Genomic DNA, 15,751 nt, shown 5'->3' with positions numbered 1-15,751 from the left:
ATGGACAGGGAAGCCTGGCGTGCTGCTGTCCATGGGGTCACAAAGAGTTGGACATGACCGAGTGACTGAACTGATAGTATGTCTAGCCACTAGATCGTCACCAAAGACCCAGAACTCCATTATCTTAGATGTGGAAACTGAGGCATTGAGTGAGGGGCGGAGTCAGATTTGAGCTGTTGCTGCAGGTCCCCTCTGCAGGGTGTGTGACTGTTGTGGGGTCCCCATCCCAGAGGGAGCATCTTTGGCTGCTGGAGCCCTGGACCCTTTGATGGCAACCCACTCCAGTATTCTTGCCTGGAGAATCCCATGGACAGAGGAGCCTGGCGGGCTGTAGTCCATGGGGTCACACAGAGTCGGATATGACTGGAGCGACTTAGCACACACACCGTGACAGGTGGGAAAACGGAGACCTGCAAGCCCTCTCCCAGGTTACTCAGCCCTTCTGCCCACATGAGGCATCATGAGTGCCACCCCACCTCCATTTAAAAGATAGTTGAACTGAGACCCAGAAAATTTCCTCTACTGGCCCAGGTCAGTCCCAGGCTGGGACCTGGCCTGGTAGCCACTGTTCAAGGCGCCCTTCCTCCATCTGTGCCCATCACCACCTCTCCCCAGAGCAGGTGCCACCATGTCCCCTTTAACGGCCCCCCCCCCCTGCCTGTCTGCCTGCCTCCTTCCCTCCCTGCTCCCCTTGCAGGCAGACGCCAGGATTGCGCTGTCTGCTGGGATCTGTCCAGTCTTTCCCGGGTGTGCAGGGGAACGCAGTCCCAGCGCCTGGGGGCCGTTGGGCGAGGGCCGCACCGGCAGGATGGTGAGTGAGATCATGGGTTCTGTAGGTCCTTCTCTGAGATTCTGTGTCTCTGTATCTACATCCTTCAGTGTTTCCCTCCTTAGCCCTTCTCCCCCTCCCGCCTCTCCCACCTCTCTCTCTCAGCTTCTTGTATCTCTTTCTCTCCCACTCTTCCCATCTCTGCCTGTCCTTTTCTTGTTCTTCTAGGGCTCTCCCTACTTTTCTCTTTCCTCCTCCCCCGCCACCCCGGTCCCTTTTCTCTCCCTCTCTCTCAGACTCTGTCTCTCCCTCTACACCCATGTCTCCCTCTTCTTTCTTTCCCTCTTGCTCTCTCTCTTTTCTCTCTCAGTCTGTCTCTCCTTCTCTCTCTCCGTCTTTCCTTATCTATTCTGTGTCTCCCTCTGGCACTCTCTTTTCTATCTCTCTCCCTTTGTAACTCTGCTTCTCCATCTTTCCCTCCTCTCGCCTCTCTTTCCTTCTGTCTCCATCTCTCCCTGCTTTTCTCTGTGTCTCAGTCTCTTTTCCTATTCTCGCCTTCTTTCTGTGTCTCTTGCTCTCTCCGCTTCTACCACCCCCTCGCCCCCCACCCCCACCTGCACGGGTTTGCTGCAGTCTCCTGGCGTACAGATAACCTTGCCGCTGCCGCTGCTCCAGCTCCTCTGCCCCTCCTCCCTCCTCCCCAATCTCTGGCCTGGGCCGGGGAGAGAGAGAGAGGGAAGGGGGCGGGGTTCAGGGTCTCCGGTTCGCGGGGGCAGGCGGGTTGGCCACGCAGAACTAAGGGAGAGTGAGTCCAGAGGCGTGAGCTTTGCGCAAAGGCAAGGGTCGTGAGGTCCCAAGAGAGTGGGGGTGAGGGGAGAGTCCGCTAGCCTTCTCCTTGGGACCCTGGCTGGTTGGGGACCTGGGCGTGTAAGAAGTCCTCGCTGCGAGAAAGGAAGGCCAGGGGGCAGGGGGCTAGTCTTCTGAAAGGGCAGAGTCAGGAGGCTGGACTGAGCGCTGGGTGCCCCCAGGTGTGTGCTCGGGCGGCCCTCGGTCCCGGCGCGCTTTGGGCAGCTGCGTGGGGAGTCCTGCTGCTCACCGCCGCGGCGGAGGCGCAGCGCGGCCGGAAGAAGGTCGTGCACGTGCTGGGTGAGTCAGGGCGGTAGAAGCGGATCTTGCCCCGCCGAGGCCGTGGGCAAATAGGATCGCCCGAGTGCGCGGAGCGGAAAAGAGGGAGGGTGCTAGGCGGTCCTGATGGCCACTGTCCCCACCCAGCTCCTCCCGCTCTGAGTCCCCGCCCCCTCCCTAATTTCCTCCTGGAGTCCCTTTACCTTTCTGATCTCCTGACTCTCACCCAACTTTTCTTCCTACACCCCCTTCCCTGGGCCCCGCTCCCCAGGTGCTCCTGCCCCGCCCCTAGGGCTTCTTAACCCTCTTTGGTCGTCCGCAGAGGGGGAGTCGGGCTCGGTGGTGGTGCAGACAGCGCCGGGACAGGTGGTCAGCCACCGGGGTGGCACCATCGTCTTGCCCTGCCGCTACCACTACGAGGCAGCCACCCATGGCCACGACGGCGTCCGCCTCAAGTGGACCAAGGTGGTGGACCCGCTGGCCTTTGCCGATGTCTTCGTGGCGCTGGGCCCTCAGCATCGAGCGTTTGGCAGCTACCGCGGGCGGGCTGAGCTGCAGGGCGATGGGCCCGGGGACGCCTCCCTGGTTCTCCGAAACGTCACGCTACAGGACTACGGGCGCTATGAATGCGAGGTCACTAACGAGCTGGAGGATGACACGGGCATGGTCAAGCTGGACCTGGAAGGTGACCAGACTGTGTGGGCAGGACGAGTCACGTTTCTAAGGGAGGAGAGAGGATATTGCAAGGACAGAAACCAAGTCAAGTTCGCCTGAAGGGATTTAGCAGCTCAGTGGGGTAGCTGCTAAATTTGGGGTGATTTTGCGCCTCAGGGATATCAGCAACGTCTAGAAGCAGGTTATGGTGGTATATAGCGGGGAGAGGCCAGGGATGCTGTGAAACATCCCACAAAACACAGGCAATTCGCCCAAGCAAGAATAATCCAATCCAAAACGTCAATAGCGAAGAGGTTGGGAAACCCTGCGGTAGAATTCAGGCACAGGGAGATCCAGGCACTCCATTTCAGGAGTCCTTCCCTCACCTCTGCTTCCCTCGGTGGGCTTTCCTTGGACAAGTTTCCCGGGTGGAAACAAAAAGTAGTGCCAGGCTTCCACCCTCCCAGCTTGGCAATCGATTTCCTTTAAGTGTTACCTAGAGTCCCAGAGTTGTCCCTCATTGGCCCAGATTGTGTCATGTGCCTATCCACGAGCCAATCCCTGTGCCTGGGAGATGGGTTGCTCTGATTGGCTGACCGTGGAGCTGCGAGGTGGCGTTTCTATTTGAAGAATTCCCTTCCATTTGGTTGCTTTCCTCACTCCACCTTGAAAGACTCTAGGAGAGATTTCTTAGCCCTCACTTGCTGAACTTCCCAACAAGAGTGAATAACAACAATAACAAAAGCAGCTCTCCTTTATTGGGTGTTTTCTATGTGCCAAGAGCTTGGTTGAAGAGCTCTCTGGAGTCTCTCATTTAATTTTCCCAAACCCCCTGAGTAAGACGCTATTACTAGCAGATGGGCAACTGGCTCAGAGAGGTTAGAGCCTTGACCAGGACACGTGCCATTGAGTGGCAGAGCCAAGACTCAAACTCCAGTCTCAGGCTTCAGCTCTTCTCTCTGGTTCCTGTTTGATCCTTCCTGCAACTGCTGCGAGATGCATCTGCACCCACAAAGTCCTCCCCCTAAACACAGACACACAGAAAGCTAGTGAACTGAGTTGACTGTGATTCTGATGAGGGAGGAGTTTACGAACAGAAGTTAGATGGGAAACCAATGGGAATTGTCCTGGGTAATCCTGGAGACCAAAGAGCTCTTTGTCTAGGATCAAATATTCATGGGGTCCTAGCGTGAGGGAGTCAGCTCGGTGGACTCAGAACTTGACCAGAAGGCAGGTCCCAATGCTGTAAGAATGTCAGAAGCACATAGAACTAAAGGAAGCAGGGATGTGGGAGCTGGGTTTTGAACGACGAATAGGAGTTCTACAAGTGGATAGATGGAAAGAACACAAAGGTCTCCAGGCGTGGAAAGGAGGTGGACACGATTAAGTGTGTCAAAGAGTCAAGTGAATCCCAAGTTTAAGGCAAAGGAAGTATGAGGGATATGAGCTGGGGAAAGGCTGGTCAGGTCTGACGCCAGAGTGAGGGATGGACTGAAAGGTGGCACCCCTGATGTCGGGTAGGTTGATGCGAGTTGGGGTGGGGGGGCTCCGAGTTGACCCTTGTGTACCCTCTCAGGTGTAGTCTTCCCTTACCACCCTCGTGGAGGCCGCTACAAGCTGACCTTCGCCGAGGCTCAACGCGCGTGCGCTGAGCAGGACGGCATCTTGGCGTCTGCTGAGCAGCTGCACGCAGCCTGGCGCGACGGTCTGGACTGGTGCAACGCGGGCTGGCTGCGCGACGGCTCGGTGCAGTACCCGGTGAGCCAGCCCCGGGAGCCCTGCGGCGGCCTGGGCGGAGCCGGGAGCGCCGGGGCTGGCGGCGGAGCCTCAGGAGGTGTGCGCAACTACGGCTACCGCCACAACGCAGAAGAACGTTACGATGCCTTCTGCTTCACATCCAACCTCCCGGGTGCGTAGGCCCCACCCCTGGGAGGAAGGTCCTGCCCACCGCTGGCCCGGGCCCCGCCCCACCCATGAGACCCCACCCCCACCCCCAGGCCTGTCTCAAGATTCTTTCCCACTGGGCCCAGTTTTCTCTCCTCGCCTTTCCTCTCCACACCTGTCCTCGGATGTCCGGACCCGGAGGTCCCTAGTATAGTCAAGGCGCGGCAATCAAACAAAGCCTGGCACCAGCACTTCTCTAGCCGAGGCCGTGGTCCCGGGCTGCAGGGGAGCGGGTGAAGTTTCTGAATCCTGAGGCTGTTTCCTGGGCGGCAGGCGAGAGGGAGTCCTGAAATCCGAGGAGGCGCAGCCCCAAGAGCAGCCCTAATTACTCCTACCCACCCCTCTGCAGGGCGCGTGTTCTTCCTGAAGCCACTGAGGCCGGTGCCTTTCTCCGGAGCGGCGCGCGCCTGCGCAGCGCGCGGCGCCGCCGTAGCCAAGGTGGGGCAGCTCTTCGCCGCGTGGAAGCTGCAGCTGCTGGACCGCTGCACCGCAGGCTGGCTGGCGGACGGGAGCGCACGCTACCCCATCGTGAATCCGCGCGCGCGCTGCGGCGGCCGCCGGCCGGGTGTACGCAGCCTCGGCTTTCCAGACGCCTCGCGCCGCCTCTTCGGCGTCTACTGCTACCGAGCGCCTGGCGCGCCGGACCCCGCCCCTGGCGGCTGGGGCTGGGGCTGGGCTGGAGGCGGCGGGTGGGCCGGAGGCTCGCGAGACCCCGCCGCGTGGACCCCACTGCGCGTCTAGGCCTGGGCCGTGGACCGCGGGGGCGCTTGGCGGCTGGCCGAGTGCCCTGTGGCGTGGACTGACCGCACACTGGAGACTGGCTATGCTCTTTGCGGTGCCCTGCAAGTTAACCAGACCTCCTGCGGTCCTTAACCCCTGGCCACACCCTCTGAGGTCCCCAGAGTCTGGCCAATTCTCGGAGCCAAGTCCCTTGGAGTGCCCTGGAGATCGACCAAGCCCTACCTTTTCTGAACGGTGAATTGGGTCTCCTCTCCCAACTTTCCCCAGGAGATGAGGCACACCCTCTGAGAATCCCTGGAGCCCAGCAGACTCTGAGGTCTCCTGAACACTGGACACGTCTCCGGTAATCTTCCGGAATTTACCCCATGGTCGCCTGGAGGCTGGACCCCCGGGATTATCTGGAGACTGGCCACACGTCCTATGCATCTGCCCGAAGACTGTAGACTGGTCCCTTAAGGCCACCTGGACACTGAGCCCTCCTACCCACCATCCGTAGAGAAACCAGAAACCTCTGAGTTCGTCAGTTGACCACACGGCCATGGTCACATGAACACTGTGGGCTCCTGTCCTATTCCCTAGGGTAACCTGGAGATTGGTTACTCCCATTCTCTCCCTTTCTCCCACGAGTCCCCCAAAGTTTCCAGAATAACAGGTCATGTCTCCAGGTCACTGTGGAGAACAATCCCTCCCCTTCAGTTTCAGGGGCTACCACCCTTGTCTTTCACTGTTAATACAGGTTGACACGCCCCAGCTGGCTCGCATGACGGGATGCCTGTGGCGCATCCCTCAGATTCTCTCTGAGGGAATAAGTCTGCCTTCACCTGATGGCCCCTTTCCTAGCTGTCACCTAAGAGACCATCTCCCGGGCCCAGGGACCCATAAAATCCATGTCATTTGCTATGGAGACAAATTGCCCCACTTCCCATTGTTACCAAGGCGACCAGCCCAGCTTCCACTGTCACCTAGAGTCACACAGCCCTTCCTTCACCAGTCACACCCATGGAGTTAGTGCCGCCCTCCTCCAGCTGTAACCATGGATACCACACGTTTCCCATCTTACCCGCCTTCACCCCAGGGACCTACAGCTTCACTCCCACTGTCCTCACCCTGACCAACAGCCAAGGAGACCACCCTCTCCTCTAACTGTCCTGAGAGTGACCCAACGTTCGGTTCTCCAGCTCTCACCATGGAAACAGGCTGCTCCTTTCTGCGGGCGCCCCAGCTCCCTGCTTCTCTCCAAGCTCCGCCCCCAAGCGGCTTGGACCCAGCAGCTGTTGCCATGGAGACTAAACTCCGGTATCTGAGATAACAGAACACCTGTCCCCTTAGGCTTTCTCTTGTAGGTAGGGCCCGTCCCTCCACATTGTCACCATAGAGGCTGTCAGCGTCATCTCCATGACAACTGACTTCCCAGTCCTCAGGAACTTCTTACCATGGGCCGAACTTGCTCCATAGGGCTTAACGGCTGCCCCTTCACCAGATGGGCCCAGCTCCAGGCGGACTTCCGGAGCTGCTGGATACCCTCCGTTTGCACGCTAACTACATCTCAGACAACAGCTGTGCACGAGATAACCTTGCAACACTCGGATGAGCAAATGAGACCCTGGTGCGCCCCAACCCTTTGTGCTATGCAAGCGCGAGGCTCCTCTTTTCCTCTCTGAGACCACATCCCCATTCTCCCTGAGGTCCTCTTTCCTTTTCTACCCTCCCTACCCCCACATTTCCCTTCTTAGAGATCCGAGAGAGGTGGAATTGTCTGTAGACCTCAAAATCCACTCTGAACTCCAGGTTCTAAGGGGCAGTTTGTGTTAACAAGTCAGGACCCAGTCAAACTCCCCAGTGTTAATAGCTTGCTCAGGGAGACTGTCCATGAACGAGGCCCCCCCAGCTGTTGGAGACCCCAGTTTCGAAATCTTGCCTGGAGTAGCACTGGGGTCCTTCCTGGAGCCCTCTTATTGCCACATCCATCTCCAGGAGACTTGTGTGTGGGTTTGGGGACCAGGTGTGCCTGAGTTTGAATTCTGCCTCTGTGACCAAGTGATGAAACCCCTGATCTTGTTTCCTCCTCTGTACCAGGGCTGCTTTTAAGGTCCCAGTGAGTGCAAAGTGTTAACAGCAGAGGCTCAATAAATCTTTTCTTTTTTTTTTTTTTTTTTTGATGAGTGAAAAAATGAGGCAGTTGGTGGGTAGTTACTTCAAAAATGCACATTGGTAGACAAAATGTTTTTCAGCTGGGGTAGCAGGGGGCCTTGGTGATGATTTGGTTGGGAAACGTCTCTCATTCCTCAGGACCATTCATTCCCTCTCTCCAATCTCTCTTTCCTCTCCCTTCCCCCATCATGTTCTTCTCTCCCTTGAGCCACCTCCCATGGGTCTAGCCCGTCTCAGCCCTGTCCTAATTGGGTCACTAACCAACCCAGCGGTTCCTCTCAGTCCCTTGGAAACAAAGTGTGTGAAACTGGATGTTGACTTCCTGCATCAGGAAGGCATAGAAGTTGCAGGTTTTCCATGGGCTGAGGTGAAGGTGGGGGTCAGGGGAGTGTGGGCTAAGAAGTAGTGAAAAGTTTCTGGGATACGAAGAAAGGAGAAGAGAGAAAAAAAAAGTGTAAATGTCTGATGTGGCTGGAGAAGTGGGATGGTTGACTAACTGCTGGTGCTTCGATATCAGATGGGACAGAACTCCTAGAAATTCCAACCACTCATCTGAAGTCAGGGTCCAGCCTCCTGGTTAGAGAGCCTTGGGCTCCAACTGAGCCTTAGCTTCCTTGAATAGGAGAAAGGTAATGGGTCATTTTTCTGGAGATGAGTGCGTGAGATTTCTTTCATCCCTCCTTTTCCTTGCTGACATCCTCTCTCTCTTCCTTGGGGTCTGACATCTTGGTTGTGCCCTGGGTAACTAAGTTTTCCTTCTCTCATTCTGTGAGTCAGAGGGGCTGACTCCACTGGGCAATGAATACTGTGACTCACATTCCTGGGCGACCCTAATCGGTCCAGGGGTGGACATGGACCCAGGCAGACCAATGAGATTCAAGCCCTGGGATTTTGATGGACCAATAGGATCTAAGGAGCCCTCTTTCTGCTGGGTGTCTGCACTGTTGACGTGGAAGCCTCAAGAGCCTACCTGGAGTAGAGCCCCTCTGGAAGCTAGATATTCAGAAAAGCATCTCTCTCCTGTCTTCCAGCAGCCAGTGCACTTCTCAGAGACATCTAAAATTTCCTACATGTCCTTCGGAAGAGGTTTTGTATTCATTCAAGGAAACACGCATGTGTCATTTCCCTCCTCACTTTTACACGAATGAAAGCATGCAATGTAGACTCTACTTGTTTACTTATGTGTTTGGCTGTGCTGAGTCTTAGTTGTAGCACGCGGGGTCTTTGATCTTCATCGTGGCTTGCAGGATCTTTAGTTGTGGCATGTGGGATCTAGTTCCCTGACCAGGGATAAAGCCTTGACTCCTTGCATTGGAAGTGCAGAGTCTTAGCCACTGGGCCACCAGAGAAATCCCAATATATACTTTTTATGTTGTAAAATTTCACACAGTATGAAACTCACCATTGTAAACATTTTAAAGACTTCAATTTAGTGGCATTTGGTACATCCACAGTGTTGTGAGACTATCATCTCTATCATTTTCATCACCCCAAAGAAAATCCCATGCCCTTTAAGCAATCTCTCCATTTCTCCTTGCCCCCTCTCCCTGCTCTGACAACTGTTAATCTGCTTCCCATCTCTATGGATCTGCCTATTCTTGATATTTTATATAAGTGGAATCCTACAGCATGTGTTCCTTTCGTGTCTGGCTCCTTTCCGTATGATATTTATGGTTGAATATTCATATATATACATATCACACTTTGTTTATTCTTTTATTGGTTAATGGACATTTGGGTATTTTCCATCTCTATTGTGGATAACACTGCTACGAACATTTGTGTGCCATACATACTTTTAAAGTAACTCTATTTTTTACTTAATAATATATTTGGGGACTGGCTTCCTTCAGCTTGTAAAAAAAATCACACCCCCTCCCCTCTGCTGCCAGCATTCTTCTGAAGATTGGCACTGCTGTTTGGATACACCATAACTTCTGTAACCAGTCTCCCAATGGTGGCCATTTGCACATTTCCCATATTTTGTTGTTAGTAATAAGTACCACTGTCATCACACCAGTGTGTATAACTGGAGGATGATATCAGGAGTTGTTTGATCAAGGGGTCAAGATTTGCCGTTTTGATAGGATTTCCAACTATTCCTAGAGGTGAGGCCAATTTCTAGCCCATCACTAGATGTGGTTCTTCCCTGATAGCTCAGTTGGCAAAGAATCCACCTGCAATGCAGGGGATCCTGGTTCAGTTCCTGGGTGGGGAAGATTCCCTGGAGAAGGGAAAGGCTACCCACTCCAGTATTCTGTTCTGGAGAATTCCGTGGACTGTATTAGCCCATGGGGTTGCAAAAAGTCAGACTCAGCTGAGCGACTTCCACTGGTTTCACAATAGATGCGCTTGCATATTTCCATACACCTTCACCTGCATCATGTGTCATCACTTGTCACCTTGGACAGCTTATTAGGTGAAAAAGAATCTCTCTTTGTGGTTGTCACTTGAAATTCACTTGTTACGTGAAGCTGACCATCCTCCACTTTGACCTTAGCTGCAGGATTATGAGTAAATCATAAATCATTCTCAGTTCAAATACATTGTCGTCATTAAAATATGCAAAACCTTTCTCTTGTGAGATTTATTATTTCCCTTTATTTATATGTCCTAATTTGTATTTCTTGGCAATCTGAAAATTGCGTATTATTTTATCAAGCATATGTTGTAGTTTAACAGCCATCTTGTTTCCTTTGAGCTTTTTGTTCATATCCTTTGCCCATTTGGCTGTTGGATTATTGTTTTTTGTTTTTTTTTTCCTGTTGTGGACTGGTGGCTCAGTGGGTAAGAACCCACCTGCCAATGCCGGGGACACGGATTTAATTGTAGGAGCTCTTTAAGGCAACAAATTCCATTATCTCTGATTTGAAAATTGTTTCCAAGCTTGGCATTTGCCTTTTGATCTTGTTTATATTGCTTTTTGTCATTATTGCTTTTAGAATAAAGCCCACACTCCTCACGAAGCCCATATTGCCCTGAGTGGCTCATCCACTGCCTCTCTGACCTCGTGTCCCCCCACTGTCTACCTCGGTCACTCTCTTCCAGCCACTATGGACAATTTACTGTTTCTCAAATGAACCATGTTCCCTCTGCAAGGAGATTTTTCACTTCCACTCTTCCCTCTGCCTGAAACTCTCTTGCTTTCTTCCCTTCTTCATCTAGTTAACACTATTCTTCCTTTAGATTCTGTTCACCTCCTCCAGGAAGATTTCCCTGACCACCTCCCAGGCATCACGTCTGTTCTGTTCATCACTATCTCCCCAACATCCAACATAGGACATGGCTCATAATAGCTGCTCAGTAAGTCCTTGCTGAATGACTGAATGAAGGTGTCAAGAGGCAGGTTGAACTGTTAAAAAATTTTATTAAAATGTCCAAGAAGTACATTAATGTCCACAGTGTCAGATACCACAGACCCACGGAACACTGCAGCTGACAGCAAAACTGACAGAACCCAAAGCTGTTCACGCGCACACACACTCACGCGCATGCCACACGCGCGGCACACGCAGACACATGCACACCTCAGAGGGAAAGACCAAAAGACAAACCACCCACTTTAGAAAAGATCGAAGCCCCCTCCTGCCATGGAGCTGGGGTGTAGGCAGGGCAAGGGGCTGAAGGGGCCAAGGGCAAAGAGCATAAACCAAGACCCCTCAGAAAGGTTGCACCTCTAGAGTCCCCCACCACTCCAAACAAAGGGAGATTCTTTTGTGACATGGATGACTGAGATGTGTTATTATGTTTTTTAAACCAAGAGGAATTATCAAAGCTAGAAGGCAAACCTATATTCCTGGGCTTTCTCAACAAGAAGCGTAAGGTGAGATAGTGGGTAATGTCTACAGCAGGGAAGACTAAAGATCATGGTCAAGGGTGTGGGTCTAGTTTGGACTTCTCAATCTTTTCCTAAATCTTCCTGTGTGTTGAGCATAATTAAGTTTCAACTCCTTTCCCCACAATAGAGAGCAGGGTTTGGAAGCAGCCAGAGGCAGGGCCAAATCCTTATTCGTCTTGCAAGCCAGTGCCTTTTGCTTATCTGAGCCTCAGTTTTGCCTTGTATAAAGTGGGGAAAATAATGGTTCCTAAGTCACTGGGCTGTTGAGGAGATTCAAGGAGGCAGTGTGTAAGTCCTTAGCTGGTACCTAGTCCATAGCTGTCATCTATGATTATGACTTCCCTGGAGGGATATAGGCTCAGTCCATCCACTTCTTCCTCTACTGAACCCTTCCGTGGACCGTATATTTGCTTATTTTTCTTTCCTGCACAGGGCCATGCTCCACTGTGGTTTTTAACACTAATCCACAGATGTTACCCAAACTAGAGAGGCTGAGAGTGGACAAAGGACATGGAGGAAAAGCCATGGATCTTTCTTTGCCAGAGACCAGGACGCTGATCCCGAGATCTGGCTGGGGGAGACGTTTTACACGTTGTAGATTCTGGGGAGGAGGGCAAGGTGATTTCTTTACCACTTGAAAAATTAAAAGCCTAAAAGAAAAATGTGTGTGTGTGTGTATTTCGGTTTTAACACAGCACAACTCTCTACATTACCATAGGTAGATGTTACTACTTCAAGGGTTAAGCATTTCTAGTCCGCCAGGCAGTGAATGGGCTGAGGGGAGGGATGGGACCCAGGGCAGGACCACTACCAAGGTCTGCTTGAGGGATGGATATGGGCACGGAGCTAGAAAACGTGGCACCTCCTTGGTCCACAAAGGAGGTTCTTTGTCTCCCTGAGAGATGGAGGGGGAGGAAATCTGGGCTTGTCCTCTCATCTGTGTGTGTGTGTTTGGGTGTGCATGAAATTCACCACACATGGGAAACCACCAAACCTCAGCACTGGACTAGACCTGGGAGAGCCAGCAACACAAATGTCCTTCCCTGTCCACAAATTTCTCCGACTATTCTGACCCCTAACCCTGAGGAGCATGGCGGGATGTTGTTCAAAAAAACATTCCTAGAATTCAGCACGTAGGAATTCCGCACTCAGTTTATCCACCAAGACTAAGGACCAAGCTTGGGCGGAAGTCCAAGTTGAAGGAAGAGCAGTCGTCAAGTTCAAGCAGTGTGTTTCCATGTAATATTCTACCCCCAAAGCCAGTGACCTTCACTAAAGGCTTCAGCCTGCGCCCGGGACATCTGACAGGTAGCTAATATGGAATTCTGGCAGTCAACGCGATTCCTTAGTGCAAATCCAAACACACATTCTTGCACCCTTATCAAAGCCTTATTTTCACAACTGGCAGTGAGCCTTGCCAGCAAAAGACTAAACCACTGCAAAGACTGATCTCTGCCAATTGTGCTTCCCTCCACTGGGAGGTGCTCCCAGAGTTCAGCCTCACTAGAACTGGCTTTCCAGACACATGGCTGCACCCGCCAAGAGGACCTTGTGTATGTAAGAAGGAGGAGAGAGGAACTTTTTACAAGTGGGAATGTATGGTGGGGGGATGTGGTTTGGGGTTCAGGGGCTTCCGGACCCTCTTGTTTCTCTCTGGGCTCTGTCTCCCCAGGTGAAGGCTCCAAGGGAGGTGTGGGAAGGGGGTTGTGCTTTCTGATGCCTGGTTCTTCAACAGAAATTCCCTTCTTCCTTTTCCCAGTCCTCTGCTGGGTGCTTCTTGTGTTTTCTGCGCTCCTTGTGAGATTTGTGGTGGCGATGCTGGTGGTGATGCTGGTGGTGATGGTGGTGTCGCCGCATCCTATGCGACCGTCTGGCTGCAGGGAAGCAAGGGAGGACAGAAACGTGTCAAAAGCCGGTGAGAGGTGGGGGAGCCTGATGCAACAGGCCTCCTTGGAGGAGGGGGACATGGAGGGAACACCAGGTAGGCTGGTAAGTTCTCGATTATCGGCAAGGTCGTATTATCAGGCAGACAGCCAGTCAGATCAATGTGTATAGTCATGAGATGTTTAACTGGAGACTATATATAGCTGGAAACATGGGTTGGGATGTCTGGGGGAAGCCACTTACGTTTGGTGCAGACGATCTGGGGCCGGTCCCATTTGCCATTGCTCCGGCACCGGATGATGGCCACATGGTGCTGGGCAAATCCTTCATCACACTGGTAGCGTACTGTGGCGTGGACATTATACTTGGCCTTGCGGGCACCAATGGGCGAGGCATTCTCCACCGCTGGAGGGGGACCACACAGCACTGGGGACAAAGGGACTTCCGTTAGAGAAGCGGACAGGACTAGCACCAAACTGGTTCCAACTCTTGTCGAGATGGACCCTCAACAGGTACCCCCTTCGCCCAGCTGTGACCTTGAAAGGCTAGAAGTGCATATGTCTGTCTCCTCCACCCAAACCAGGAGCCTCTGAGGGCCAGGGACCTCCTGGACCCATCTAACCCTTTAATACTCATGCATGATGCGAACGAAGGAAATGGGAGGCAAGAATAATCCGAGCAAATGAAGTGAAGAAAGGACATGAAAACTGGCAAAGAAACAGAAGCCAGAATGAAAAAAAGTGTAAGAGAAAGGTGGACATGAGAATATATATATATATATATATATACACACACACACTTAATACGTAAAGAGCTCTTACAAATCAATAAGACCAATGAACCTATAGAAAATTACACAAAGGAGTTTAGCTGGTAGGTCACAGGAAAAATACATGCAAAGAGCTTATCAACATATAAAGAGCTGGTTATTCTCATCCTCAAACATACGCAAACTATGAAAACAATGATATACTGTTTTTTTCAGGACTTAGATGAACAAAGAGCAGAAAGTGTGAGAATACACAGAGTTGGAGAGAAAGTGTGAGAATACACAGAGTTGGAGAGGTTGGGGGGGGGAAACGGGTGCTCTCACTCGTGAAGAGTGAAAACAGGGCTGGAGTGACGCCTATGCTTGTGAACTCAGACGAAACAATGGATGAGTGAGAGGCAGGAGGGAGAGCGGGGGAAGAGGGGTGGGAAGCAGCCGGAGCATACCTGTGCCCTTCTTACAAACGTAGGGGAGGTTGTAGTTGCAGGGAACGTCGTTCCAGCGCCCACTCTCATGTGCAACCATCACCACACAGTCCTCCCCGCCCGCGAAGAAGTTGTCCGGCTGATTTTCCCGCCAGTTCTCAAATTGCTGTAAGAATGGGGAGCAGGGGGTGCTCAGGGGACCTGCATCCTGACCCAGACTCTGGCACTAGCACTCTGGGAGTCCCCTGGCCAGACCACTCACATTCTTAGGGACTCAGGGTTCCCACCTCTACGATGAGCACTGGTCTAACTTCCCTGAGGGTGGCTGCCACTGCAGTCTGAGTCAACCCTCTTCTAGCTGGGAGGCTGTGGTGCCCTCCTCCCTGGTCCTCTTGCCTTCTGTTTCACTCCCTGACAGTTTTCCACATGGGTCGCACATTGTTATATAAATAGTTGAACAAAAAGTGACTTCAAACTGGAAGTCCAGGAGGGCTTCCCTGAGGAAGCAATAGGAGAGCTGAAGACTCAAGGATAAGACTGATGCAGGCAGGGAATAGAGTTCTAAGCAGAGGGAATAGCTTGTGCAAAAGCCCAGAGGCAGGACTGAACTTGTCCTGTCTGAGGAGCAGAACAGAGTCAGGAGGGCTGGGGCTGCTCGATCCAGTTTGAGTGTGGTCAGGAAGTGGGCAAGGGCCAGTTCCCATGGTGGAGGAGAAGAGGTGGATATTTTTTTCTAATTGTGATAAAAATATAGAATACAAAATTTACTATTTTAACCATTTTTTTTCTATTTTAACCATTTTAAGCATCCGATTCATTGGCATTAATTGGATTTACAATGTTGTACAACCATCACCACTGTCTGTTCCCAGAACTTCTTCATCACACCAAACAGAAACTCTGTACCCATTAATCCCTCACTCCCTATCCCCGCTCCCCACCACCCCCTGGCAACCACTGATCTACTTTCTGTCTCTATGGATTTGTCTATTCTAGGTATTTCATGTAAATGGAATGTGACTCCTTTTATGTCTGGCTTTTTTCACTGAGCATAATGTTTTGAAGTTTTATCTACATTACAATGTATCAGTGGCATGTATCAGTGCTTTTTCTTTTTTTGTCTTTTTTTAAAAATTGGAGTGTAGTTGCTTTACACTGCTGTGTCAGTGTCCGCTGTACAACAAAGTGGATCCACTACATATCCCCTCTTTTGGATTTCCTTCCCATTTAGGTCACCACAGAGCACTGAGTAGAGTTCCTGAGTACAGGAAGTTCTCATCAGTTATCTAGTTTAGACATAGGAGGCTTTACAAATAGTTGAGGAAAGAAGAGAAGCGAAAGGCAGGGAGAAGGGGAAAGATATACCCAACTGAATGCAGAGTTCCAGAGAATAGCAAGGAGAGATAAAAAAGCCTTCTTAAATGATCAGTGCAAAGAAATAGAAGAAAACA

The 15,751-nt window shown here is 51.9% G+C and overlaps 2 protein-coding genes across 4 annotated transcripts in view; one reads left to right on the top strand and one right to left on the bottom strand.

Moving 5' to 3' along the window:
* Window positions 1–693: 693 nt before the first annotated feature.
* On the top strand, window positions 694–9,959 carry HAPLN4 (hyaluronan and proteoglycan link protein 4). The gene is made up of 5 exons (XM_027548390.1): window positions 694–811; window positions 1,798–1,915; window positions 2,217–2,579; window positions 4,125–4,457; window positions 4,842–9,959. The coding sequence occupies exons 1-5, from the start codon at window positions 809–811 to the stop codon at window positions 5,231–5,233; spliced, it is 1,209 nt and encodes a 402-aa protein (XP_027404191.1). The 5' UTR covers window positions 694–808; the 3' UTR covers window positions 5,234–9,959.
* Window positions 9,960–10,731: 772 nt separating this feature from the next.
* The window catches only part of NCAN (neurocan), a 30,429-nt gene continuing 25,409 nt past the window's right edge, over window positions 10,732–15,751 (bottom strand). For all 3 annotated transcript variants that reach the window (XM_027548387.1, XM_027548388.1, XM_027548389.1), the window contains 3 exons: window positions 14,322–14,466; window positions 13,350–13,532; window positions 10,732–13,096 (listed from right to left, as the gene is read on the bottom strand). In XM_027548387.1, the coding sequence (XP_027404188.1) occupies window positions 12,951–13,096; window positions 13,350–13,532; window positions 14,322–14,466 (474 nt within the window). In that variant the 3' untranslated portion in view covers window positions 10,732–12,950. The remainder of the gene's footprint in view (window positions 13,097–13,349; window positions 13,533–14,321; window positions 14,467–15,751) is intronic.

The sequence above is a fragment of the Bos indicus x Bos taurus genome, chromosome 7 (genome assembly GCF_003369695.1).
Source record: "Bos indicus x Bos taurus breed Angus x Brahman F1 hybrid chromosome 7, Bos_hybrid_MaternalHap_v2.0, whole genome shotgun sequence".
Taxonomy (NCBI): domain Eukaryota; kingdom Metazoa; phylum Chordata; class Mammalia; order Artiodactyla; family Bovidae; genus Bos; species Bos indicus x Bos taurus.
Note: the sequence above shows the minus strand (reverse complement) of the source record. Positions and strands in the feature narration are given on the sequence as shown.

Coding starts and splice junctions, on each gene's coding strand:
- HAPLN4 (XM_027548390.1), top strand. Junction 1,916..2,216: donor GAAGGTCGTGCACGTGCTGG/GTGAGTCAGGGC, acceptor GGTCGTCCGCAG/AGGGGGAGTCGGGCTCGGTG. Junction 4,458..4,841: donor CTTCACATCCAACCTCCCGG/GTGCGTAGGCCC, acceptor ACCCCTCTGCAG/GGCGCGTGTTCTTCCTGAAG.